Raw genomic sequence first — 27,703 nt, 5'->3', positions numbered from 1 at the left:
CAGTTGCCATAACACTGGTAAATGGAGTAAACAAACCAGAACAGTTTGCTTCAACATTTGAGGTCTGAAACAAAAAGAATGATCAGATTCAGTTCACCATCAGCCCTTGTGCACAGCTGTGTGTTTTCCTTTTGCATCAGTAAGGCTGACCGCTGGAGCTTCACAGTCTCAGGAGATGCAAAGACTATTCACTGGTAGTCAACAGTTCTCAAGTGTCACACAACCTTTACAACCACTATTACACCATCAGTGCTTACCTATGAAAGTGAGAATTTTCCCTCATAACAAGCATCTGGATTTGGGGCACAGAATTGAGCATTTGTTTTTTCTTGCTAATTTCATAAACTGTGTGTTCAAAAAATAAATCTTCACTGTATGAAGGAAGTTAGTCTTGCGTTTAACTACAGCAGCTGCCTGTGTGATCCACTGGTACTCTATATAGGAAATGTCTAAATAATTGAAATCTTTAATTGGGTTAAAGAGATCCCTAGCACATAGGTGTTCTATAAATAAAAGAATGAGTAAATAATATAGTGACATTCCTTTTCAGGCAGTTTCCCTTAAGAGATCATTTTGTTTTGTTTGCACCAATAAGATCACTGTTAGGGGACTCTTCAGGAAGGTTTGGTTTCAGCTGGGGCGGGGCTTTCCGGAGGAAATCCCTTTTAGTTTACTTCAAGTATATGCCATCTTCTTCTCTCCAATTTCTCTGAAAATGAAGAATTTGTTTATCTTTGTTGTAAGTATCAAGGCACCTTGGATTTGTATTTGCAACTGGGTCAGAGAAAGAAGTCAAGCTTGCAGACTGACTGTACCTTGTTACCTGAAATCAGACAGGTTTAAGTAGCCCGACCTAAGCTGGAGGGCAAAAGAAACGGAAGTCAATTTAGTGTGACCTGTTTGTCAGGTGATTTTTGCCAAGGAGGGGCCATGAAAACAGTTAGGGTTTTGCCCTTATAAGACAAAATCTATTTCTTTCCGACTGATGATTTGTCATTTACTGCACTTCCTGCCTTGTGACCACAAGGGTTGACAAAGTTCTTGCAGATCAGAAAGAAGGGGGTATCTGGTCACACGCCAGTACCAGTACTGCTGAGAAGAGCTTTCCTACAAGGTAAATTTGTCTTTTTTTGTTACTTCAGGCTTAACTTTGCCTAACTTTGCTGGTTATGCAGCTCAGTTGGTATGGATTGTATAGTTTGCCTTCAGGAAACAAAGATCTGAGCACCTGTCACCAGAGCCCTCTGTGTGCCCCACCAACACTGAACCACCCAGCAAAGCTGCAACTGCCTTGGGTTGCCCCCCCAGAGGGGCCCCTTGGCTCTCTGGGTGGGTTCTCCAGTTATCCACAGTTACCACCCCATCCCCAAGTTAGGATTGTTTTTCCTTTTTTAAAAAAACCTTGTTATGATTTATTTCTATCACACTATTTCAGGGAGGCTATTTACTGTGATTTTATCTACTTTAAAATGTTCAGGAAAGTACATATTGATTATTTAGATTGTTCTGTTCATTGGCCTAATGGGAGTAGTCTAATTTTAGCTCCTGTGGTTCTGTTTTTCTAAAAAAAAAACAACAAAACTTCTTTACAGTGTTTTAGTGGATATATTAACATCTCAAATCATATGTTACTGAGTGTGATACTGTTTATTTAAGTGATTTTGGCCCCAAGGGTTTTTAATGGGTGTGCTTAATAACCACATGGAATTGGAGGCATCTTCATCTCCATTTGTGCTCTAAAAATAAAAGCAATTTGTGTTGGTTAATTGTACTGTTTTTGCAGGATTGTCTGAACTATTTGTTATGCTTATGACCATACAAATGACCATTAAATTCTGGATGAATGGTTTCTGTCTGCAGTAGAAATTCTTTTAAAGTTGATATGGGGCATTTATTCCAGAAACTTTGTTGAAATGGAGACTTTGGACTTTGTAGTATCAACCTTTATTTAATTCTTGTCATGCAGCAATATTAAGAACCATTGACAAATGTTAACCATAAAAACCATTTCTACTAAAAATGAATTATCACCATTATCAACATATTTATCAAAACCCAATTTTTCTTAATCAAGGATAGCAACTTATTTTCTGGAATTAGTTCTTCAGGACAGCTTTTAAAAAAATAATTGTTATTAAATAAATAAAAGGGATTATCCACATATTTTGATTTTGAATTTACATGCATTCATCATAATTGGTTTCTATTAAATAAAATTACTTAAAGAATTGTGCAAAAGCAAATTTGCATGTAATTAACTGTTTACCTAAAATGTGAATATCTGGAAGTTATAAAATGTTGCCACAGTATTGCCACATTCACCTAAATAATTTTAAATTAGGAAAAATGTGGAGCTGGGAGAGGAAGATTTGAAGTCCAGAAAAGAACAAATTAAAAGTATGCTCTGTCTTATTTTAAGTAAAAATATTTAATTAGAATAAATAAATTAGGATGCATGGGACTGTCTATATTTTCCTTATATCGAGAGTGAAAAAAAGAACATAAAAAGGTTAATTCAAAGTAGGAAAAAAGTCTCTTGATTGAAATTCAGGTGGACTGTAAAATATCAGTCTGGTGAGTTATAAAATATCTATTCCTCTTCATTTTAGCTCATCCCCAGTAACATCAGGGAAGAATCTTCGGGGTCCCTCCCAATAAGCACTGCTATGATGGAAGGATTATGCTAAGGGGAACATTTCTTTGGCTTCAGGGATGCTCTCCTTTGTCACATTTAAAATGTTGTCTCCTACATCAATTATGCTTTGGCAAAATCTGTAATTTGGAAAATAATGTCAGTGTTTTAATTTCAATTGTAAGTTTTTCTCTGAATTCTTTGTGGGAAGAGGAAGCCAACAGTAAAGTCTCATTCAAATGTATCTATTTAAATTAGAGAAGAAAGGAAAGTAATTTTAACACTTAGTATTTGCAACTACTTACTATATTCAACCACTCTTCCTGCCTCACCTCATTTAATCCCCACTCTCAACTACCTGAGAGTGGGCTTAGGTCATTGTTGGAACTCGCTCAAGGTCACTAGTCAGGGGAAGTTGGGAGGTAACCAGGATTACAGGCTCCATTTGGCCTCTCTATAAGGATCTGTCTACTCCAGGTCCTCTCTTCCAAACCAGTATACTTTCTCAGATGTAGATTGCTTGTATGTAGACTTTCATTTCTGAAGCTGACTAAGAGAGAGAGTCTTGTCACTCACGATTTTAAGAGAGAAAGAGACAAAGCAAGAAATTTATAATAAACCCAGAAACATTTTTTTATTTTTCATAAATGAAATACCACTGAACTTTTCATGTAAGTTGAAGGCGTAATTCAAACATTTTTTTCATTGAAGTAAAATTGGTTTATGACATTATATAGGTTTCAGAGACATAGCTTTGTAAATCAACACCTAGTTATACTACATTATGTTTGCCACCAAAAGTCTAATTTCCATACTTCACCAGCAGTATTTTCTTTTCATTGACACATAATTTCACTAAAGAATTGTGTGTACAAATTTGCTTCAACCACTTCCCCAACTCATCTCTTGTTACTTCCTTCTGCTCTAATCATCCCCCATCTTTCATCACCACCAAGTGCACAAGACCACACGACACCAGAAAGTTCTATGCTCTTTCACTTCTTTTCACTCCAACAGTCTCTCCAATTGCTTTTTTCTTTATTTGTAAAACATCTAGTTATTTTTCAAAAACTAAATAAATCCTAACCCCCCCCCAAAACAAACAAACAAACAAACAAACAAAAACCACATCTAGTTATTTTTCAAGGCTCCTCTCAAGAAATATGTTCTGCTGGGGGGGGGTGTCTTCTCTATTTGTCTCCCCCCCTACCTTCTTTGTCTTCACTTTTTCTTCTCTATATTAAAATTTGTTAGTACTTTGATCTTGGGGTAAGAATAGCAAGAATATTGTTTTAGTTTCAAGTCCTTATTTGCTGACAACCTGAGTTCCTTCTCTAGTTCTCCTGGCATATAACAAGTGCTAATGATATTTATTGAATTGAAAATTTGTCACAAGAATTTTTTCTCAGTTCCTTAGATATTTGTGGAAGTCTTTGTGGATCTCAAAACGTAGTATTTACTGAGTTTCTCCAGTGACTGCCTAGAAAGAAGAGATACAACAATAATATTTTGCATTTTAAACACACAAAAAAAACATGTCTTTTTGCCAATGTACTAGTCTTCATTTTAGCTTCAAAAAAGTAAATGGATGTTGACTTCAGGTAATTTAAAGAATTACCAAATGACCAGAGCAAACAGGCAAAAGTATAACTTCGTTATTTTAATCTAAATATATGCATTGAGCTGAGATGTAGCTAACCTTACTTGATCTTAGGTTTCTTTGTTGATAAAGAACATGGGACTAGATATCATTACCTTTTACTTGGTCACTTTGGATTGTTCTCTGAAAATTCTCAAGTCAACTTTTTATTATCTAAAGAATGAAGGCCTTTCTCTGTGTGCAGGCAAGTTGGCAAACACATTTTAAAATCAGTTTAAGTAAAACAAAATTAAAATCTCTCATAAAATTATACTTATGAGAGTCAAAAATGTGTAAAGTAAAATTATAAAAAGTATTCCTATCTCACAGCTGTCGTCAAATAGAATGATACAATTCCATCTGCATGTTGAACCACACAGAAATAAAACTCAGAATTAGAGTTCTTCAAAACTAATCACTGTCAGCCAATTTCAAGAGTTTTAAGTGTCCCTAATTTGCCAGATGGTAATGTTCTTCTTAAATCAGACTCTTCATGATTCACGTTTTCATTTTCAAGTTTTAAGAAGTTGCCTCCTAGTTAGACGTTTATCTTCACAGATGGCTTCTCTTAAGTTCCCTCCTGATTCAACTTCCTTATACTATAGACTATTCCTGTTGCCTTGGTTTGTCAATTGCAGGCATTACATCATTATTCCCAGCAATTTCATAACAGTCTATCTTGTAAGATACTTTAAATAGCCAGAGAGGGGGAAGAATTTCATTCCATCACCCTAATAATAACACCTATATTTATATTTTACTCACTTTGAAATGGGTATTTTTCTAAGCATATTAACCATATAAATGCATCATTGTCATAAGACGCCTATAAAATGGTTACTGATGTTAACTTCATATTTTATTACTTTAATGCTCTACAATTGAATCAGTTTTGCATTAACTGCCCAACTCCAGGGAATCCTCCTGGAATAAATAGGCAACAGTCATGGTACTTATTTGTACCAGGGTCCTTACTTGTACCTAACTAATCATGATTTATTCTGAACGCACCTATATTATAATTGTTTTTATTAAATGGGCTCTATCATCATCATCAGTACTTCTCAGTCTCTCTCAGCATTGACTGAGTATTTGGCTTTTACCAATTGACGGGTCTTTGGCCTGGGTCCCAAAACATGAGCTCTACCTTCAAAAGTTTTGAAAGGTTTTTGGTGTTAGAAGGTTAGGATACTTTAAGTGGCATTCACACTTTCTAACTGTTGTGACTAATAGACACAAATAATCTAATGTTTATATTCATGAACACATAATTATAATTATATAGTAATGGCCAAATATAGATGTCCTAAAAACTGAAAAAATGAAAGATTGTTTTAAATAGTGAGTCGAAGAAAGGAGGTAAAAAGTGACCCACTTACTGAGTTAAAATAACTTTTGCTCAACTCTATGAGTATGTCAGCCCCACTTATAAGTTTCTTAATTATGGTATTCTTTTTGATGGAAGGAAAAGCTAAGATGTTAAATTGAGGACCAGTGAAGCCACCGTTCTGTGGTTGCATCATTGATTCTTTTTTTTTTTTTTTTTTATTTTTTTTTTTTTTTTTTTTATAGAGGCATGCTTTATTTATTTGTTTGCTGGTTTGTTTGTTTTTTTTTTTTGTTTATACATGCACTGGGTACAGTCAGAAGCGCGGGAGGGTGAGAGAATTCACCAGAGCCAGAGCGGGGAGCAGAGCAGGCAGAAGGACCGAAGTACACTGCTGAGGGGAGCAGCGGGCGGCAGGAGAAGTCTGCACGCCATGTGGGACCCTCCTCTGGTGGCCGGGGAGCAGCCGGGGATCGAACCGGCGCCGCAGAGGCCGCGGGCAGCCTCGCAACCCAGCGCTCAACCGCTGCGCCACCGGGGAGGCCCTGCATCATTGATTCTTATTTTAATCCGACATCAATTACATGGAGGGAGGGATGGTCTGTGTCATAGTCTCTCCCTCTCCCCCCCCATCCTCCCACTCTCCCCCTCCCCGCTCCCTCCCACACACTTACACACACTGGGCTAAAATGGAAAAGATTTTGTTCCCCACAGGCAGAGAAGCCAAGATACCAAAATAGGCAGGCAAATGAATAAATTATGCAAGCGAATCAAATTGCCCAGTTAGTTTTCCTCTTTTCATTGGTTGCACTTTCAAGAGGGAAGTGAATTTGTGGGATAATTAGTTTTCATTTAAATAATACCTGCATTTTGATCTCTCAAATTTGTCCAAGCTTTGAATTGAAAGGTATAAAGGAAGTAAAGCACATAAATGTACTTGTATAAAATTCGCTGCTTCCTTTTGGCATTCCACTGGCAATGTTTAGAATTAGGTTGTATCTTTGTTACCCCAAGTGTAACATTTTAAAATGTTGGTCCTCTGTGACATGGTAGGCAGGCTCACTTTACCTTCACCGGGAGGGCTAGCTTAGGAAAGAATAGTGGAATATCCATTCCATGTGGAGAAAAGTAAGTAATAGGTACAAAATGAAAATGAGAAAAATGATGAATTTGCGATACCATTTGACATTGTTGAGCTCCCTTTCTTCATCTCACTAAAGTGAAATAAACTTCCTCTGAAATTTCCAGTCCTTTTAAACATTAATTTCCCCACATTGGAAAGATTAAATATTATGGGATCCTTTGAGGACTTTTCCAGATTTTCTTTCCCTCATTGTCTTTCAAGTTGGAATTGTTCATCCATAATATCACTAATTTTCTGTTTCTTTCCTATGATTACAGAGAAAGACAATTGTGACTCTTATGTCACCTCTTAGGGGGATGATCACACAGTTTTTTTCCATCACCCCATACCTACTTTGCTGCTCATTGCATTTTCAGTGTTTTGATTCTTCTTCCAATATTATATATGATATCATTGTTCAAAAGTTTGTCAATCTGAGGGTCTTTAGTTCCTGTGCAGGATGCAGATCTGACAAAAAGAAGACAGAGCAAATTTGGAGGCAAACTGGGCTTCATATTTGAGCTTTTTACTAAATGTGGAGCCTAATCAGGTCTCTTAAGTCTTCTGAAATGCAATTTCTTTATCTATAAAATATAGGGGAAGTACAGTGAATGTCCTAAGTCTCTTCTTGGGTTTCCTTTCTCTCCCATTTCCCATTTTATCAATCTATGTGCATATTCCATTTTATTTATTTATTTATTTGTTTTAAAGATTTATTTATTTATTTATACAAGCACTGGGTACAGTCAGAAGCGCGGGAGGGCGAGAGAATTCAACAGAGCCAGAGCCGGGAGCAGAACAGGCAGAAGGACCGAAGTACACTGCTGAGGGGAGCAGCGGGCGGCAGGAGAGGTCTGCGCGCCATGTGGGACCCTCCTCCGGTGGCCGGGGAGCAGCCGGGGATCGAACCAGCGCTGCAGAGGCTGCGGGCAGCTTCACAACCCAGCCCTCAACTGCTGCGCCACCAGGGAGGCCCAAGACCTCTTTTCTTGTCATGACTCATGGGTGTGTTCAGGCTTTTTTTCAGGATTACTGTACATTTTCCGCCTTTGGCCACTTCCTCAACTGTTACAAGGTACTTTCCAGAAAAGGCTAAACCGATATAGCCCTTGACCCTTCAGTATGAGATCAATCAATACCAATGCTGCTGACTTCTAGTTGAGCTTATCAACCAGTCCTGAAACACCTTTGGAACCATAGAAGTACTCTGGGTGAGGAGAGTGGTACTAAAGTCAAAACAAGCCAAGTTAGCACTTAAAGATAGAGCACAAAAGTAAGGCTAGGTTTATACATACACCCTGCACACCATGTAGTACACATATAATCAACTGTGGGTTTTAGGTGGTTACATAGTATTTCAAACAATTTATAGTAAAAATTGGGTTTGTATCCCAAGATAGTATTATAAATTTTTTAGTCATTTTTTTAGCTTCCATTCTTGCATGTTTCCTCCCTCTCTCCTTTGCTTCCTTCCTTCACCAGGCACTGTTGTGTGCACTTTAAACACTTTGTCTCAATTAATCCTAATAGAATCCTGTGGAGTAAGCACTGTGGTTGCATTATTAATACCCTCCTTTTACATATGAAGAAACTGAGACTAAGGAAATTTAAATAACATACAAAACCATACAGCAAGCAGTAGTTGTGGCAAAAAGTCCAGCATCTTTTTACCATACCACATTGCTTCCTAGTTCGTTCTTGTGTGTGTGTGTGTGTGTGTGTGTGTGTGTGTAGCCTAATTTCATAAGGAAAAGTAAGATCATTAGCACTGGTGGGATTCCTAAAATGCCTTTAATTCTCACCTAAACTGGGAGAAAGGTGAGCTGGATTCTAGCATAGGTGAAGTAAAGCTGTCAACTAAGAATTCTGCTACCATTCTTGAAACACAGAGACAAACTTCTTATTCTCCTTTCCTGATTCACACAGCTAAGATGTCAAGTAGGCCCCATGGGCTATGCATCTCAAGGGGTTTTTGGAGGACCCACTTCTCTTTTTTTGAACTTGTCACTGACTCACTTTGAGACTTGGGTGAACAACTTCGCTTTTCAGGGCCCCCCATCTTCCCATCTCTAACATGACCAGGTTCCTCTTTACTTCAGTGTTGGGTTTTCTGAATAGGAACTGGTGCTATAAAGAGGAAGCCATGTATCTTGCACTACCTGTAATGACTTACAGGCAGAATCAGCTTGGGGAGGCAGAGTAGTGCTTGTATTACCTGAGGTGAGTGCAGTAAGCTCTGACTAAAGATAACAAGGGGATTCTAGTTCACCAAGGTTTTCCTTCTGCAACAAGAGCTAGCTGGCACCTGCCGGCCTTTCTCCTGCATCCCTGGCTAGTCATACCAACCCCTGACAGACCCCTTGTGTGCTCCTGCTTGTCTTCTCACTCTGCAGCGCTCATTTCTCTTACATGGAGAAATGGAGCACCCTTCTCCATTTTCTGTATTTGGAAAACTTTTAAGATGTGGTTCGGTGGTCAATTGCAACTTCTCCAAAAATCTTCCCCTTCTCTTCTCAGGCAGAGTAAAGTGTTTCCTTCTCTCTGTTCCTGTAGCACCTTGATAATAATATCTTTAAGGTGTCAGATTAGTGTGGTGTTTAGATTGCATAACCTTTTTCCTTCACGATACTTTGTATCCCTCAAAAGCAAGGCTCATTCACTATTCCTCTTTGTGTCGCCAGTATGTAGGACAAGGCCAGGGCTCCGTTAAATATGAATGAGTGACAGGGCCTTGGATGCTAGTGATGGAGAGGCTCCGTTTGTCCACCAGAGACAGGGACATAGCAGGAATAGACAGGATCAAACCTGTTGGTTCTGACTCTCTTGATGCTCCCCTCCAGATATTGAGGAAACAAAAAGAAGAGCTATTTAGAATCTCAAAAGACACCAGAAAGAAGTCCAGACCTAAGTAAAATCTTGTAGAAGTGTATGTGCCCCTGATTAACATGAAGTCAGATCTGAGTAATCCCAAAGAGAGCAGAACACTTTGAGATACAGAAATCCAGTAACTGAGGGTGGTAGGAAAGTTGTGTTCTCTTGCATCCATGTTGGCCTGTAGCAGAGGCAGCATATGGGGCTGGCCCACCAGGCTCTGGTGAACTCTGGTGAGTTGGGGGAATATTTCCCAGTTCATAGCAGTGGAACCCTAGGCCAATTACTAAAACCTCAGTTACTTCCTCTATAAAGGGGAAATCATAATAATGCTATATGAGGTTGTAGTGAAGTTAAATATGAAAATGCATATAAAATATTTTGCATTAAGGAGCCAACCACTTAGTAAACCCTAACCAGTTTTTTCAGTTGTTCTTTAGCTATTGTTTTCTCTGACTTCAACATGGATAGACTTTCTATGGAGAGAATATGGTTAAATATCCTACATGATAAAGAAAGGCTGATCTTTTAAAACAATTTTTATCCAAGTTTTAGTTAATGTACTTATAAAAATTAGTAATAAAAAAGTAATAATTTAGGGCTATCCCTGGTGGCGCAAGGGTTAAGTGTCAGCACTGTGAATATATCTGCAGCATCTGCAGCATGAGTTTGAACCCCAGCCAGGGAACTAACCCATATGGCACAGCAGGCCTCTCCTGACTCTCCTGCTGCTCCCCTCAGCAGTGTATTTCAGTTAATCTGCCTGTTCCCCACTCTGTCTCCAGTGAATCCTCTCACCCTCCCAGCCCCCCCACCTCCCCACGCACCTCTGGCCTGTACCCTAGTTCTTGTATGCATAAATAAATAAATCTTTTTTTAAAAAAAGTAATTTAGGGCAAATAATTCATGATGATTAAATAAGTGCCCCTAAATAATAGCTAATGTACAGTACTCTGTCAAAATTTTTTTAATTTTTTTCTTTATTTTAATTAATTTGTCTTACATATCTATAGAACTTTGGGGATACATGGAAGACTGATCTTTAAGCAATCTCCTCCTTATCTGTGGGAATACAAGTGATATGTGGGGCATATAAGACTCTCCAGGAGAAAATATTTCACCCCCATCCTAAGGATCTTAGAAGTCCTCCTGTATTCCACTGACTGGTATCTTTTCTCTACTAAACAGGCCAGCACTGCATCTTATCTTTGTGTTGCCAGCATCTAATCCAGGACAGTCATGTAGGAGGTATTTGGCATATGTTTATTGAAAGAAGAAATGCAATATATGAGCTTGCTTAGCGGCAGGCATTTAGAATAATCAGAGGATGAATCATAGTCCACACAGTGATAAGCAAATTACATTAAGGTGAACTCAAGCACCTACTCCTAATTATTTGTCATATGCTTCTGATATCATATGATTATTATAGAGACCCACACCAAGCAGTGCCAGCAGCTGGGAGGATTTGCAGAAATAGCATGAAGGAACTGCCAGGTTCTGCTAACTCAGACAGAAACCTGCTGGCAGCTGGCAGCGTGGGGCCAGTTTGAAAACTGCCTAGGGACACTTGCTTCTCTTTAGTTCCCAAGCCATCTCATCAAAGCCATTTTTCCAACAAAGTGGTTTCATATAAACTTGAAGCATCACTTACTTGCCTTGTTCTAAGTGTTTGTATTTCAGTGGGATGGACATTCTAAGTATGTACTCAAGAATATTACTGTTAAACTCCTCAAAGAAAGTGCCATGAATCTCAAACCCTGTGTTCCACTAGTTTATGGGTTTGTTTGTTCATGTCCACAACTCATTTTCTGATACCTACTGTATGCTAGATACCAAGACAGTGCTGAGTAGTTCACTATAGTTTGTGAGCTCATAATCTGCTGGGAGAGATGGATGTGGACCAGCAGGCATGCTTTAAGTGGTACATCAGAGTTCAGGGGGCCCACTGGTTCCTCCAGACAATCATCAGAATGAAACATCTGAAGCCATGCTGCCTTTGAAAGTCCGAAGGTGTCATTTCTGTCTTCCTCTGTGAAGTTGGTGTTTTGTCTTTTGAACATTGTGCTTCAGGGTGAGTTGTTTTCATTGGTTTACTTTTTGGTTGTTAAGGAAGGACAGAGGGCCTTAATGCAAAGTCGAAAATGACTATACAGATGAATGCAGGGGGCATTCACCTAGTCTTGGTCGTTGTAATCTATAAGGTGCTAATGGTTTTTGAAGCCTGGTCCTAGATAGTGTCTATTCAATACCTCCATTAAATTCTCCTTTTTGTACAGGAACATACGGAATTACATTCACAAGATTTGATATCATGGAGGAATCATACTTGCTTTATGTTGAGCAGGTCTTACTTAAAGAACAGCATGCCAAAAAAAAAAAAACAAAAAAAAAAAAACAGTGTGTCATCTTAGGTTTAAAACTTGTCAGAAAGGAAAAAGGAGAGCGATCTGGAGACCTGGGCTCCAGTGCCAGCCGTATTCCCAATGAACATTATGATATTGGGCGCTTCCTTTAATTTGGGTGTCATTTCATTCCTTCGTTACAGAGGACAGTAGTCAGATAAGATCCTTGCATTCTGTTATTCTTATGCTCATTATTTAAGGTACTTGGCATAAATACACCCAAATGATAGCAAAGGAAACTATTAAGTCTTTAGAAAATAAGCCCCCAGACAGGTTAAAAAAAATTTCAAGGCTTGGTGGTAATCACCAAGGCATGTGACAGAATTTTTATGAATTGAGCAATTTCTGTAATTCCCTCTGAGAATAGCTCAAGAGGGAGGAAGCTGTAATCCTATCAGAAAAGATTTAGGTTACAGGGTAGGGATATGAGAAACTAGAGAGGTTGTAGGGTTTCCTTATTTGGATATTTTAAGAAAGTAGTAAATGGCTCTCTTTCTGGGACAGTTTGCATACAGTCCTGCCTAGAACTAGGCGTGAACTGGATCAGACAGAATGTCTTAACTGTATGTGGTGACATCCCAGAAAGCCAATCCTGCGGACTGGCCTGGTAACTTCCCTGGCCTGTGCTGAGCAGCCGCAGCTGAGCTGTGGATATGGCCTCGGTCAGTGAGGAGGAGGCATGAGGACAGAGATCTACCTGCTGCTGAGGTAAGAGCAGGACACAGGTGGGGCTGGGAGAGGCCAATCCCTCGCAGGGTGCATTTCAGAAGAGGCGACACCCAGAAAAGGCTCTGCAAGGCCACAGCCACAGCTCCTGATGGCCACTGCTCCTGCTTCTAGGCGCATATCAAACATACCTTACCCTGCTGTAAGTCACACGTGAATCTTGGCATTTAACTGTGGGCTTCAGGAAGCCGCAGTCTTTGTGATTCCCATGCTTATAGCCCAGCACCCAGAGCATCCGCAGTGAATGAGTGAATAGCATCTAATGTTGATGTAATTGTCTAATGGCGGATCATCAGCAAGTCAATAATAATATCCAGCTTTTTTGAAAAGATGTATCTTAGACCCCCAAAGCTGTCAGCGGGAGTGAATCTGGCTCTGAAAGTAATTGTGGTAGAATGTGAAGTGGAAGGTAGCTGTGGATTTTCAAGTTGTTAACACCAAGAATATTGTTTACAACCTAGGGAAGGAGAGAGAAACTAAGGCAGTGAGGACTCCCCCAAGCCCCAGCCTGTATCACCCAGCCCCAGAGTATCACCCTTTGCTTGCACGAGGTTTGCCCTGTGTCAGATGCTTATTGGCATTGGGTAACTTGGTTGACAAGAGAGGCATCAGGGCTGTGCTGGGGGAGGAGGCGAGGAGATGGGAACTCCTGAGTGGGAGACAGAGCTGGGCTGGGTTTGCTGTGCTTCAGAAGCCTCTGAATTAAGCTCAGACCACAAAGGCTCCCAGAGTAACATCACGTTTGGAGTAACCTACTGGCTTCCCATGAGTGTTCCCTCAGCCTGAGATAGTGAGAGAAGCAAGCAGATGAACATGTTCTGTGAATAGCCTTCTCCTTCCTTGCTCTGGGCCTTTACGTCAGAAACTATAAAGAACTCTAGACTCTGAAGCAGCCCTTGGGAGAATCAGTGTAGCTATAGAGAAAGAAAAGGCAATCTAAAGGAGATTTGGGGCCTCCCTGGTGGCGCAGGCGGTTGAGCGCAGCACTGTGAAGCTGTCCGCAGGCTCTGCAGTGCCAATTCTATCCCCGCCAGCCTCGGAGCAACCCACAGGGCGAGCAGACCTCTCCTGTCTTGCCTGCTGCTCCCCTCAGCAGTGTATTTCAGTCAGTCTGCCTGTTCTGTTCCCCACTCTGTCTCTGGTGAATCCTCTCACCCTCCTGCACATCTGGCCTATACCCTGGTTCTTGTATAAATAAAAATAAATCTTTAAAAATAAATAAAGGAGATTTTGATTTGCCAAAGGCATTCATAAGATTCCCTTTACATGGCCATCTGTTTCTCAGGCCATTTATATTTACTGTATATTTGGCTTGCTAACAACAAAGTCATTTTTATTTTATTATTTTTTTAAATAATAAATTTTATTTTTATATTCCCCATACAATTGCAGCCCCCCCATTCTGACCCCAATCCCTCCCCTCCCGCCCCTCACCCCCAAAAAAGTGTCTCTGGTTCATAGTTTTTTGTTGATTTTGATTTTCACTTTCTTATAGTTATTCATTTCCCTGGTCCTTTATTTAAGTTTTCTAGATTCCTGCTATGAGTGAGACCATCCGGTATTTTTCTTTTTCTTTTTGGCTTATTTCGCTGACCATGATCCCTTCCAGCGCCATCCATGTTGCTGCAAATTGCATGTGTTTATCTTTTTTGAATGCTGAGTAATATTCCATGGTATATATGTACCACATCTTCTTGATCCAGTCATCTATTTTTTGGGCATTTGGGCTGTTTCCAAAGCTTAGCTATTGTAAATAGTGCTGCTATAAACATAGGGGTGCAGGTGTTCTTTGGAATGGATGTTTCTGTGTCCTTTGGGTAAAGACCTAGGAGTGGAATTGCTGGATCATATGGAAGCTCTATGTTTAGTAGGTCCAGAAATCTCCACACAGCTCTCCATAGTGGTTGGACCAGTTTGCACTCCCACCAGCAGTGCAGGAGAGTTCCTTTTTCTCCACAACCTCGCCAACATTTGCTGTTGCTAGTTTTTTTAATATGTGCCATTCTCACTGGTGTAAGATGGTATCTCATGGTAGTTTTGATTTGCATTTCCCTGATTACAAGTGATGTTGAACATTTTTTCATATGCCTGTTGGCCATTTGCATTTCCTCTTCAGAGAAGTTTCTTTTTAGCTCTTCTGCCCATTTTTGACTGGGTTATTTTCTTTGTTGTTGCTGAGTCTCATCAGCTCTAACAAAGTCATTTTTAAAGCCCATTTTTAGCATCATCTTTTATGTGAAAGTTCAGAATATCCATATCCATAGAGAAACATATGCCAAGAATGTATAGGAAATTGCTCATAGTTAGGCCCTCTACTATGGTCTACTTTGTATTGAAGGGCACAAGATTAAATGAAAACAAGGCTCCTGTCTTATGTGATGTAATATTATCAAGCTGGCTTTTTAAATAACTTGCAGGTATTTTATTTTGTTTTGGAGTCTTATGTATTTTATATTTCAATCCTTTAGTCATCACAGTCAGTGCTAAAGGTGGCAATATTAATGATGTTTTAGATTACATGTTGTTTTGGATTATTCATTGCTTCTTGAGGTGTTTGGAAGTTACACAACTTCCCCATTAATACACACTGAAATGATTGAGGTAAAGCTAGGAATTTGGGTCCTGAGTTTCCAGTTTTACTTTATCTGCTGTGTCAAGTTGCAGGAAAAGTAGGGCACATTCAAAAGAGTCCCTTGGCAATGTGACGCTGTGGGTTACAGATGCCTCGTTGATCCTGCAGTTATATAATTGGGTGTGAATAAATTGACTCAAAAGACTGACCAGCATGGCACTACCACTTTCTAGAAATGGTTCTAGCCCATGCCATCTCCCTCTGGATACGCCGTCTTTTTCCATCCTTTCTTGCTGCTTTTCATTCACGGTGATGAAACTTTTCAGAAAAAATTCAGCATAGTTTTTTACACTTATTTTAGAGAGCCTATTTCCTTCTGTAAATTCTATAGCACTATGTACGATAGTAAGCTCCTACAAACATTTTCTATATTCAGACTTAAGGGAACTTGACTCAGGTACTTTTATTATAAGAAGCCTTTCTCAGAAAGTCCCTTGCATTACTGATCTGGGAAATACCAACCACCTTTAATCAGAGACTCAAAACTCATTTGACTTTTAAGTAATGAACAGGTTTTGTGGCTTTTGCAGTTTGGAGGAGGGGTATTTGATTATCTTATGACTTCAAAAATAATCTCATGGAAATGAACAACTGGTACTTTCTTCAGCTAAATATCTTGGGATTCTATAACTATTGATTTAATAAACTTAAGTGCTCACAGAAAACCTAGCAGCCAGACATGAATTAGATGAATGATTTGAGATTTGTCATCTTAGATTTATGATTTGGGCAATGATTCAGAATTGGTGTTCCAAAAATCACTTCTAATTTGCAAGAAACTTTAAAATGGTTCCCGGCAGGGCATCGTTAGATGTTACAGTCATTAAAAAGGACCTTGCTCAATCCAGGAAGAGTAGAGCAGAGCCAAAGAAACTGCTCTTTCCTGCCCTGAACAGGACACACTTTCCTCAGTGCTTTCAGGCTCCAACTGCTTAGCACATCCCATTATTGCAGAGACCTCTCTAGATTGCACTGCCTATATGGTGCCAGTAATTAACAAACTGAAACCCTAGACAATTATCCTCTTGAATCTTGCTAACATTACTATAACTCATATCTTTAAATGTACATGAATTAAAATAGTTATATATTTTTTCCAGGAAAACATAGTCATAGTCAAACACAGTCTAATTCCAGCAATGTCATTCTGAGATGGTCTGATCTGCATGTGTTTTACATTAATTACCTCCTCTTCCTGCTTTGTGAAAATGCAGATTCAGTTCAATTAGTAAAGGCTCTCTTCTCAGTATGGACTTTAATGGCCCTTTTAATGGCACCTCCATCCTTTTCCTGCTCTTCTCACCGACAACTGCACTTACAAACTCTAGCTTCTAGAACTTGAACGTTGGCGAAACAGTTCATCGCACTGAAACTTCAGTCCCCTTATCTTTAAAATGTGGGGGATGAAAGAAGTTATTTCTTAGATTCCTCTGTTTCTTAAAGTTGAATTGTGTTTCCTGGACTTGGCACTCATTCTGATAGTAGAAGAGACTCCAGATTTCTGTTTGGGTGTGGGTTCAGAACAACAGTGTCACAGACACATAGGTCGTTGACCATTCCTTTTCCAATTCACCATTTAGATTAATTCAATCTACTCCTTTCTCTTAGAGCTATTAAATCACTGCAGGGTTTTGATTTGGGGTTTTTAAAATTTGAAGTCTTGTCTCATAATTTGACCTCTCCAAGTTGAGATGTATAAATGTCTGAGAAAAATGTGCTCAAGTTTTTTCATCTTGACCTGCCTTACATTAGTTTAAAATCACATGGTTTTAAAATAACTTTTCCGGGCCTCACCTGGTGGCGCAGGCGTTGAGCGCTGTGCTGTGAAGCTGTCCACAGCCTCTGCAGTGCCGGTTCGATCCCCACTGGCCAGTGAGGGTCCCACATGTAGCGGCAGACCTCTCCTGTCTTGCCCGCTGCTTCCCTCACCTGTGTATTTCATCAGTCTGCCTGTTCTGTTCCCCGCTCTGTCTCTGGTGAATCCTCTCACCCTCCCCCGCATCTGGCCTATACCGCGGTTCTTGTATAAAAATCAATAAATCTTTTTAAAAAAAAAATAAAATAAAATAACCTTTCCCTTCCATCTTCCTAGGTCAATTGCTTGAATGGATAATATAATTTTTATGCTAAAATATTTTCTGTACTTTTTCACTATACCTTAATCTTTAGATTCTCTTTTTAACCCAAGACTATAATTCTTCCCTTTCTTACTTGGCCCTGCCCTCAAACCTTATAATGCAGTCCTGTTCATTGCCTTTACTCATATTCCACCCCATTTTCTAACAGTGCTCTACAGTCTGAAGCTATCATGTCAAAGGATGGGCCAAGTTTAGATTCAGAGACCTCATTCATTCTCTTTACTTTTGACATTGTTTTGTGCTTTCAGGGTAACTAGATCAGTATAGACATTGTCAGCAGGGGTGTGAAGAGCACTGCTTGATCTGTTGTAGGCATTCATAAAATATTGTAGAGTGAATGAATTTATCTCAGAACCCCAGGAGCATCTATGAACCAAGAAGTGTTAAGAAACCTTAAAACAAGAAGAACCAGGCCACTTTAGAGCTTTAGGCCAGATTTTACCAGCAGACCTGGTTAAAATATGATGAGGGAGTGTCTTCTTCTAATGTATATGTGAAATACTAGGGAGGGTATAAAGGAGGACCCAGAAAATTGGTCGTGAGAATTCAGTAATGCTGACAGTACAAAAGAAAAACTCAACTTCTTAACATCAAAGCAAAAGCTCTCGAAGCTTCTCGGGCCTCCCTGGTGGCGCAGTGGTTGAGCGCCACGCTGTGAAGCTGTCCACAGCCTCTGCAGCACTGGTTCAATTGCCCACCGGCCAGGGAGAACCCCACATGGCACAGCACACCTCTCCTGCCTCGCGGGCTGCTCCCTGCTCTGGCTCTGGTGAATTCTCTCACCCTCCCCCGCTCTGACCTGTGCTCCAGTTCTTGTATAAAAATAAATAAATAAATAAATCTTTAAAAAAAAAAAAAAAGGCAAAAGCTTCTCAAGCTATCCAGGTGGATAGACTCTTTACTAGGCTTTTATATCTCCCATGGGCTATACATTTTAAAGATACTTAATGAATAATTGCTGGGTGAATGAATAAGAGGATGAAATGAGTGTCTAATAGAATGTGAAGGTATTAGATACGAATAGACAGCATGGGAGACAAGAAAAACTTGACAGCTGGAATCCTGGCTGTTACTCTACTTAGCTGTGTGGTCTAAGATATGTACCCTACGTCTCTGAGTTTTTCTTTCCCACTCTGTTGAGGGTCATTATATGAAACACAAAATTTGTGGTGTTTGCTACATTCTCTAAGTGTCTCTTCTTGAAGGCTAAGATAAGATCATTGCTTCATACAAGAACCGGGGTGTAGGCCAGAGGTGTCAGGGGGGTGGGTGAGAGGATTCACCAGAGACAGAATGGGGAGCAGAACGGCAGATCTACTGAAATAAACTGCTAAGGAGAGCAGCGGGCAAGACAGGAAAGGTTTGCTATGCCATGTGGGTTAGCTTCCTACGGTTGGGTGGGGAATCACACTCAAGCTGCAGCAGCTGGCAGTGGTTGGCGATAGCTTAATAGAACTGAAACTTTAACCCCTGTGCCACCAGGGAGGCCCCCATGTGAAAGATCTTTAACTGGTGTGAAAGTTCAGAGAGCAGAGAGAGAAAAGAAAGCATTTCAAGTAACAGATTCCCAATCAAACTCAAAAAATTATGTTCAGCCCAAAGCAGGGCAACTGAGGCCAGAAAGCACCAGAACAAGTCCAAGAAATATACCAGCAGGAACCACAAGAAAGGGATTAGGCAAGTCTCAGAGATCTGGGACAGAAGGTAAGAACCAAAATTCAAAATGTGCCATGTAATCCACCAGGAGGTCAAGATGACGGCTGCCATTGTCTCTGAACATCCAAGGAACAGCCTTCCCACGTGTCTCACCTACATGTCTCTTCTCCACATATCTCCTCTGTTATAAACCTCAATTTATATACTCATCTCACTCCTTCCCAGCTGCCCTGCCCTTTCAGGAAGTTCATGGCCTGCAGGGAATTGTAGTCCAAGGCAGTTGCTTATAAGTGTATGCAGGGGATATGGTACCTGTTCCTGTGCTGCCATGCTCCTCTTCCTTTCAAGAGATGCATTCTGTAACAGTCCTAGGCAGATGTATGGTCTCTGCCATATATTTGAAATATCAAGCTCTTTCCTATCTTCATCTTATTTTGCCAGTACTTATTTCTCCTCCTCCTGGTGACATTTTATTGGTCTAGCCCTTAGGTTTGGATATATCTTTGTAACCTAGCTCAAATTGTTTGGAACAAGACATGATAGAGGAAAAAAAGGGAGAAAGAAATGGTGGAGGAAGATAGAATGCGAGACAGAAACAAAAAAAAAAAAAAAAGGAAGGCAAGTGAAGAAGGCAAGAAAGTGATGAAGCCAGTACCCATCTCTGGGGTTGTTGTGATATGGAATGACACTGTGTTTACTATACAATCAACCCACAACAGTTTTTGCCTTCCTTCAAAGAACCTAATGGACCAATACCACTTTAGATATATAAGGCAAATAATAGTTTTACTAATAATAATATATAATGTGGGTATACATACAACATATGTATATTATATATAAATATCTATATATTGTATATATGCACACAATTATATAGTATATTGTATAGTATATAGTATATTATATAGTATATACAGTATAATAGTATATATAGCATAATACATGGTGTATGTTATATATAATATAATGTATAATATATTATATATAGTGCTATATATATTAGTATTGTATATAATACATATTATATTACATATAATATGTATTATATATTATATATAATATCTATAATGTATATTATTATATATTATATTATACATTGCATATATCATGTATTACATATTATATTATGTATAATATGTATAGTATATAATATTCAATACATATAATATATATCATACATTATATATAATATATAATATATAATGTGTATAATATATAATATATTATAGATAAGATCTATAATATACAATACATAATGTATATACTATATAGCACTATATAATATATACTGATATATATTATACCAATATAATATATAATATACTAATATATTATATAACATATGCAATATATAATATATAATATATACTAAAATATATTATAGCACTCTATATAGTGCTACATATATTAATATTATATTATATTTTATTACATATTTTATTATATTAATATTATATAATATTAATATATTATATATACTATATTATATATAGTATATTATATATGTAGCACTATATAGAGTGCTATAATATATTAGTATTATATATAGTGCTATATAGTGTATTATATATATAGTGCTATATGTAAATCTATAATTTTTAAAGTGTTTTTGGGAGTTCCTACCAGTAAATAAATAGGGTAACAGGGAGTTGGGATAGGGAAGGACATGGGGACCGTTGGGGTTTTTCAACCAGAGTTTCTTACTTAGGGTTGTTATTTTTATTTGTTTACTTTTATTTATGTGTGAAGTTTCTGTTAACAAAGGGATGCTTGGGGGAACAAAAGTTTGAAGCATTGATGTGACAGCATGGTCATAATGAGTATGGATTTGCAAATTTGACTGTAATGAATTTTTGGCCTATAGGTTTAAGTATTAAAACTGTTCGCTTTTCTGTGTGGTTGTTGGCTATCACTAAGAACAAGTTCACCACTATAAGTACATGTGAAAATATAGAAAAGGAAATCCATTTAACAACATCTGGGAACAAATTTAAAATGTTTTTTAACTAGTAGCTTCATTAAAATATCCCAAATATAATTATATGTTAAAATATCGCATTCTCCACACTCCCACCCAACCAGGAAATCCAATAAGCTTTAATGGTACTCTTATTTCCAACATGGTGTTACAGATTAGCTAGGAGCATGGAGAATAGAATGCATTTCAGTTACATTCTCTTTCTACCCACTAGAGGGCAGCAATTACACACAGGGGAAAGGAAAGTACTCCAGTGTTAACATAATTTTCTCAACAAATCTAGCCTTTCTGAGAACTCCTAAAAAGTCCCTCAGATTCCCGTCTATGAATTATTAGGGGGTCAAATTCCTTTCCTTTCCTTCTCTAAATATTTAGAGAATTTAATAATTCCCTTTGAAGTCATGAAATTTATCTGTTGGCTTAGGCAAACATATTCATTTTAAATATGAGCAGAAAAATATCTCTAAAGAGACACTTATGTAAAAGTTAAAGTTTTTGTTGTTGTTGTACATTGTGTGACAAGCTATTCCAAAGTTTAATGACTTAAAACAACAGTCATTTTATCATCTCTCTTGAGATGGTTGGTTGATTGGACACAGCTGGGGACCTTCTACTCCATGTGATATTGACTGGGATTTTGACCGTCTGAGGGCTCACAAAGTTTGGAGTGTCCCAAATAGCCTAATCGGGTGGCTGGCAGTGGTGCTGGCTGTTGACTGGAAACACAGCAGAGACTGTTAACCAGAGCATCCAGTTCTCTTCCATTGGCTTTTTCATGTGGCTGAAGCGTCTCAGAGATGACAGTTTCCAAGAGGGAGTATCCCAAGAGTGAGCGTTCCAAAAGGAAGGAAGCAGAGATTTCCAGACATGATTCTCCATCCTTCTAAATGTTCAAAGCAGTTACAGTATCAGTGCAGACTGAAGGGAAGGAAATAAGCTCCCTCTCCAGAGGTGAGAAGCAGTCTCTGTGCAACGCAGAAGGGTGAGATTGGTGAGGACCATTTGGAAACTATCACTTAAAGGGTTAAGACAAGGACTATTTCATGTCTCTTAATGTGGTACTTGTAAGATTTAAATGTTCAAAAATCATTCCTTATGTTCTCTCCTCTACCCTTCTATAGGTCTGTGGTCTAAAGCAATAATAAAAAAAAAATGGCCAGAGGATCAGTGTCCGATGAAGAAATGTTGGAGCTCAGAGAAGCATTTGCCAAAGTTGGTAAGTGGACCTGAAATGACACAATTCTCTGCTTTGTTGAGTAGTTTCAGGACAGATTCAATGCAGTGCCAACATGAGCAAAATATTGGAAATGACAGGAATAAAGTTGCATTGATTAAATAAGGAATTAGAGAGAACTTATTTTTTAAAGATATGCTTTTACCCCAATAAAAATAAAAGAAAGATATGCTTCAGGAAAATTACTTCTTTCTCTATGGTAAAATTACTTTTCTCAACTGTAGCTTTTTCCTGGAAACGGCCCCCAAGTCTCATCTTTTATACCTACTCTGCTTTCTTTGGTTTCCTTTGTTACTATGCCATACTTTTTCTTACTCTTTTTCTCTAAGCCTGTGATTCATTTTCCCGTATTTTTCTGTAAGAGTCCCTTCAAAATCTCCCTTCTCCTCCCCTGCAGGATATCTCTGCTTTATAATTGTCTGTTTTTGTTTTGTTGCATTGTGTTTTGTATTGTTTTTTTCCCCCCTGATGTCTTATTTGGAGGGAGAGGGGTCAGAGGGAGGGAGGGAGGAGCACAGAGGACTGAGATGATGATACATGGGTGCACTGGTGAAGGGAATTCTATGGGGACTCCTCCTGGGGGGTAAGGGAAAGCAAACATTGTTTAAAAATGAACAATGATGTAAAAAATGTATAAATAAATTTTTTTTTAAAAGAGTCCTTTCAAAATCTGTTGCCAGAAGCTCTGTTTTGGAATTACAATTCTTCCACACTGGAAGATTCACACCTAATAGCAGCAGACTTCTGGTGAGATTCCCGCTCTTGCATCGGGTCATGCTGAGACTCCTGAGTGATATCCTCCCCTAACCCCACACCCCCAGTCTCCTTTTCTCACCTGTTTTCCTGCTATTACCTGTATTGCCCTGAAACTTCAGCTGTCATTTGCCTTCCAGATACTGATGGCAGTGGGTACATCAGCTGCAATGAGTTGAATGACTTATTCAAGGCTGCTTGCTTGCCTCTGCCTGGTTACAGAGTGAGAGAAATTACAGAAAACCTAATGGCTACAGGTGATCTGCACCAGGATGGAAAGATCAGCTTTGATGAGTTTATGAAGGTACGCATGATACAAAATACAGAGAAGCATTTGAAACTTGAACTTTGAGTCTGTTTTAAAAAATATGTACAATACATTTCACCCTCCTTGATTCAACATTACATATTCTTTCCTTTGATCACAGATTGCATTTCTAAAGATACATTATAATTTTGCAGGTTTTTCAGGGCCTGAAAAGCACAGAGGTTGCCAAGACCTTTAGAAAAGCAATTAATAAGAAGGAAGGGATTTGTGCGATTGGAGGCACTTCTGAGCAGTCTAGTGTTGGCACCCAACATTCCTATTCAGGTAAGTTTGGACTAATGGGTGTAAGTGCAAGTGGAGAGGGTGTTGAGATGAGGAGAGAAATGAGGGTAGAAAGAGAGGGGCCCTTACAGAAAGGAAATATATCTGCCTTCTGGGGTTACGTTTTAAAACCATTATTAAATGTAAGGAGTGTAAAGAAAGGCAGGAACCAACACTGTTTTCTTGGGCATAAGTAGACCAGAATACAAAATGGGAAAAGCAGTTCTAGCTCCAAGTAGTGTCCAATATCAAATAATCTTATCTTCATTTACAAAATTCATTTAAAGGCTGCCAAAATTCCTTTGTAAATCTTATGGACAAAATTAGCTACTCAAACTTCTACCTCCAGACTTAATGATTATTCTTAATGCCTGCTGAATGGTCAAAAAAAAGGTTTTCATTGATTTGAAGAGAGTTGTGTGTTTATTCTGAAGACTGCCATCTAACAGCCTTGATGGAAATTTCTAACAGCTCAAACACTACAGTAAATCAACAATTCCAAACTGAGTTCTACAAAATGCTAGTTAATCTTAAAGATAAATTCATGGTTAAGTGCTATCTACAATTGCTAAGACAAAGTTTAGTCTTTTGTTTTTTAAGACAGAAATTTTCAGAGCTTTTTGCTATATAATTATTTATACTGAATCATAAAGACAATATATGCTACTCAGTGTTTCACAAATTTTTGTGACAGGATTCTTTTGAGGGACACTATTGTTTTCTGTGACATGGGTTTGGGAAGCAATGTGTTGGGCTATAAGGCATAACTTGAGGTTTTATAAAATTTTTAAAATCAACATTTGGCAGCATTACTGATGAGAAAGAAAAATTTATATATTGAATGCGTAAATTATGATTATATCATAATTATATTAAGAAGCTCAGCGATTTGCAAGGATTGCCTATGATCGTTCCACATTTAAACCAGCAGAGCTAAAGGCAGAGTCCTGAGTTTTATTCTGTAAGCATTAGTCATATTCATATTTAACCTTTATATTTATAAATAAAATGCAGTTTATATATATTTACATCTAAATATAGATGTAAGTATATATTTATTTTAAATATAATACACTTGAAAGTATGTCTTCTGGATATGCTGACTTGTATGTTTTACAGCCTAGAGTGAATAGTCCCAAGTCAGCTGTAATTTTTCTTTTTTTTCTTTTTTAATTTATTCTTTAGTTGAAGTAAGAATGTAATGCAACACTTCAATAAATGTGGGATGATAGGATAATAGACCAAATAACCTTGTGTTGTTTTCCTGTGTATGAGAATCTAAGACCCGCGTGTATGATTTTGCTTATATCTTATTTTCACTTTGCAAATAAATCCTTTTAATCATCTACTTGCAGAGGAAGAGAAGTATGCCTTTGTCAACTGGATAAATAAAGCCCTGGAAAATGACCCCGATTGTCAACATGTAATCCCAATGAATCCAAACACGAATGATCTCTTTAATGCTGTTGGAGATGGCATTGTCCTTTGGTAAATAACATTTCTTTTATTAGTTTCCAAAGCTTTCTCTCGAATTTTCTGCAATACTGACAATTTATTGTATTTATCCCAGTCCAACTTCCTTCAGTGCTCAGCTAGATCTGAAATACTTTTCTGGACTTTCACTTGGCAGGTCTCAGAGAGCAAACTAATTTCAAAAACAGCTTATGAGAAAGGTAAAACTACTGTTGCTTGGTTGAAGGAGAGGGATGCACAATATAGACAAACATAAATTAGCTAGAGATATAATAATACAAAATCAAAAGCTTTTTTGGGAATACATGCCGTTTTGCTTCATCTGAACATGGCTTATCATGAGAGTACATATTAGCACGGTAAGTGAAGCAATGCAATGAAAGTCCTTAAGCAGAGGGACTTTTGAATGATACACAGAAATATATAACTGTACCGGGACACCTGGGTAAGGATGAATGTGTTCTCTGTAGTCTGTCACAATTCAGTTCAGGATGGTTTCTTTGGAAATGCCTCTTGGAGCTTTGCTTTCCCAGCTTCTCTGCCACTGTAAGACATGGTATAAGTGAGGAGGTTTGCAATGCCCAATGCCAGGTGGGCTCAGGAGTTAAAAGGAAGGATGATGGGCAAGACTTTGAACCCTATCCCCACCCCATTGTAATTGAAAACTGTGGCTTTGCCTTTTATTTTGTTTTTGAGAGACTGCTCCGTCCCTATCCTTTCCTCCCATTGAAATCCAATTACCATAAAATTTTCTCATCTATCCTAACCCCCAGTACTCTCTCTCTTCATTGAATTTTTAAAGGATATAATGTTTATAATACTTTGGGAGCCATTATAATATTCTGCTTTGATCTTTCATGTAACTGTTCATGTTCATATATTTTGTTTATGTTATTTGACTATAAGCTTTATAAGGGCAGGGGCATCTTATACTTTTAAAATCACACCACCTCCCTACCATGTCAGAGTTTCTAGTTAACTAATACTAGTTTAATAGTTTCCAAATGGTAACTTTAAAGTTGTTTTGCCTAAATTGCAGTAAAGTACCTTTTATTAAATATCTGTACACACATACACGTAAACAAAACAAATTTATGGAAATATATTTTTAAAAAACAGCCACAAAGAGAGGGGAGTTGCTTAAAATTGTTAGGAAAGTGTGTTAATATTGATTTCTCATTAAGAAAAAGAATCACAGATTTATTACTAGCCTTTGTTTTTTTTGTTCTTTTGGATTTTTTTTTTAACTTCATTTCTTTAAACAAAGTGGGAGTAACCTAAAGATATTTTTTTTGCTCCACTACAGTTTATTTTTTTTTTTTTATTTTTTTTTTATAAAAGATTTATTTATTTATTTATACAAGCACTGGGTACAGTCAGAAGCGCGGGAGGGTTGAGAGAATTCACCAGAGCCAGAGCGGGGAGCAGAGCAGGCAGAAGGACCGAAGTACACTGCTGAGGGGAGCAGCGGGCAGCAGGAGAGGTCTGCGCGCCATGTGGGACCCTCCTCTGGTGGCTGGGGAGCAGCCGGGGATCGAACCGGCGCCGCAGAGGCCGCGGGGAGCTTCACAACCCAGCGCTCAACCGCTGCGCCACCGGGGAGGCCCTCCACTACAGTTTAAACCATTGCTGAGTTGGTACTGGGCTATATATCCAAAAGTCTACTTTTTTTGGAAAAGATTTATTTATTTATGCATACAAGAGCTGGGCTATAGGCCAGAGATGCGGGGGGTGAGAGGATTTACCAGAGACAGAGTGGGAAACAGAACAGGCAGACTGACTGAAATACACTGCTGAGGGGAGCAGCGGGCGAGACAGGAGAGGTCTGCTGCGCCATGTGGGTAGCTCCCTGGCCAGCCGGTAATTGAACCCACGCTGCAGAGGCTGCGGACAGCTTCACAGCACTATGCTCAACCCACTGCACCACCGGGGAGGCCCCAAAAGTCTACTTTTTTAAATTGAATTATTTCTCTTTCAGTAAAATGATCAACCTTTCAGTTCCAGACACAATTGATGAAAGAACCATCAACAAAAAGAAACTCACTCCTTTCACTATTCAGGTATATCTTCCTTCTATTACTTTAATACAGGATTGTGCTTAGAATGAGTTCGTACCTTGACTGCTGAGTCAGCCTTTTTCAGACATCAGCCCAAACTCCAGGTTATGGGCTGGTGAAGTCATGACTTGTGGGCATATAGGGACACTTACCTGTTGTGTCTTTATTAATATAGCAGGGTGGCATGCTGATGGAGTGTTCGTAGTTGGGACATTCTTTGTTCTGGCCACTTATGAATAATGATTCAAACTGGCTAAGTTTTAACTCAAAATTTCCCTAGCAATTTATCTTTGAACAGATGCCAAATATCAGCATTTTAGCTGAAAAGATAAGTAAGCCTTTTTAAGAAGAGAGGGGGTGGAAACAGGAAGTGCTCTGACGACCTTCACTGTGGTGTCACAGCCACTTGCTTTCAGTCCTTCAATTTATTGATTAACTAGAACAGTAACTAGTAGTAAGTAAACTGT

At 38.6% G+C, this 27,703-nt stretch overlaps 1 protein-coding gene across 7 annotated transcripts in view; it reads left to right on the top strand.

The window, feature by feature from the left end:
* The window catches only part of LCP1 (lymphocyte cytosolic protein 1), a 156,662-nt gene that overhangs the window by 95,497 nt on the left and 33,462 nt on the right, over positions 1 to 27,703 (top strand). For 2 of the 7 annotated variants that reach the window (XR_008549084.1, XM_054687782.1), the window contains exons 1-6: positions 11,502 to 11,666; positions 22,252 to 22,346; positions 23,258 to 23,421; positions 23,580 to 23,709; positions 25,062 to 25,194; positions 27,158 to 27,239. Coding sequence is in view for 6 of the 7 variants with exons in the window: in XM_054687782.1 (XP_054543757.1) it covers positions 22,283 to 22,346; positions 23,258 to 23,421; positions 23,580 to 23,709; positions 25,062 to 25,194; positions 27,158 to 27,239 (573 nt within the window). In the remaining variant the exon portion in view is untranslated. Of the gene's footprint in view, positions 1 to 971; positions 1,115 to 11,501; positions 11,667 to 12,501; positions 12,706 to 19,088; positions 19,198 to 22,251; positions 22,347 to 23,257; positions 23,422 to 23,579; positions 23,710 to 25,061; positions 25,195 to 27,157; positions 27,240 to 27,703 lie in introns of those variants that run through there. The other 5 variants (XM_054687783.1, XM_054687785.1, XM_054687784.1 and 2 more) reach the window with 4 other exon arrangements.

This window comes from Talpa occidentalis, unplaced genomic scaffold, assembly GCF_014898055.3.
Source record: "Talpa occidentalis isolate TD23 unplaced genomic scaffold, MPIMG_talOcc4v2.1 talOcc4.5, whole genome shotgun sequence".
Classification (NCBI taxonomy): Eukaryota; Metazoa; Chordata; class Mammalia; order Eulipotyphla; family Talpidae; genus Talpa; species Talpa occidentalis.
The sequence above is the reverse complement of the archived record's forward strand: the minus strand, read 5'-3'. Positions and strand labels throughout refer to the sequence as shown.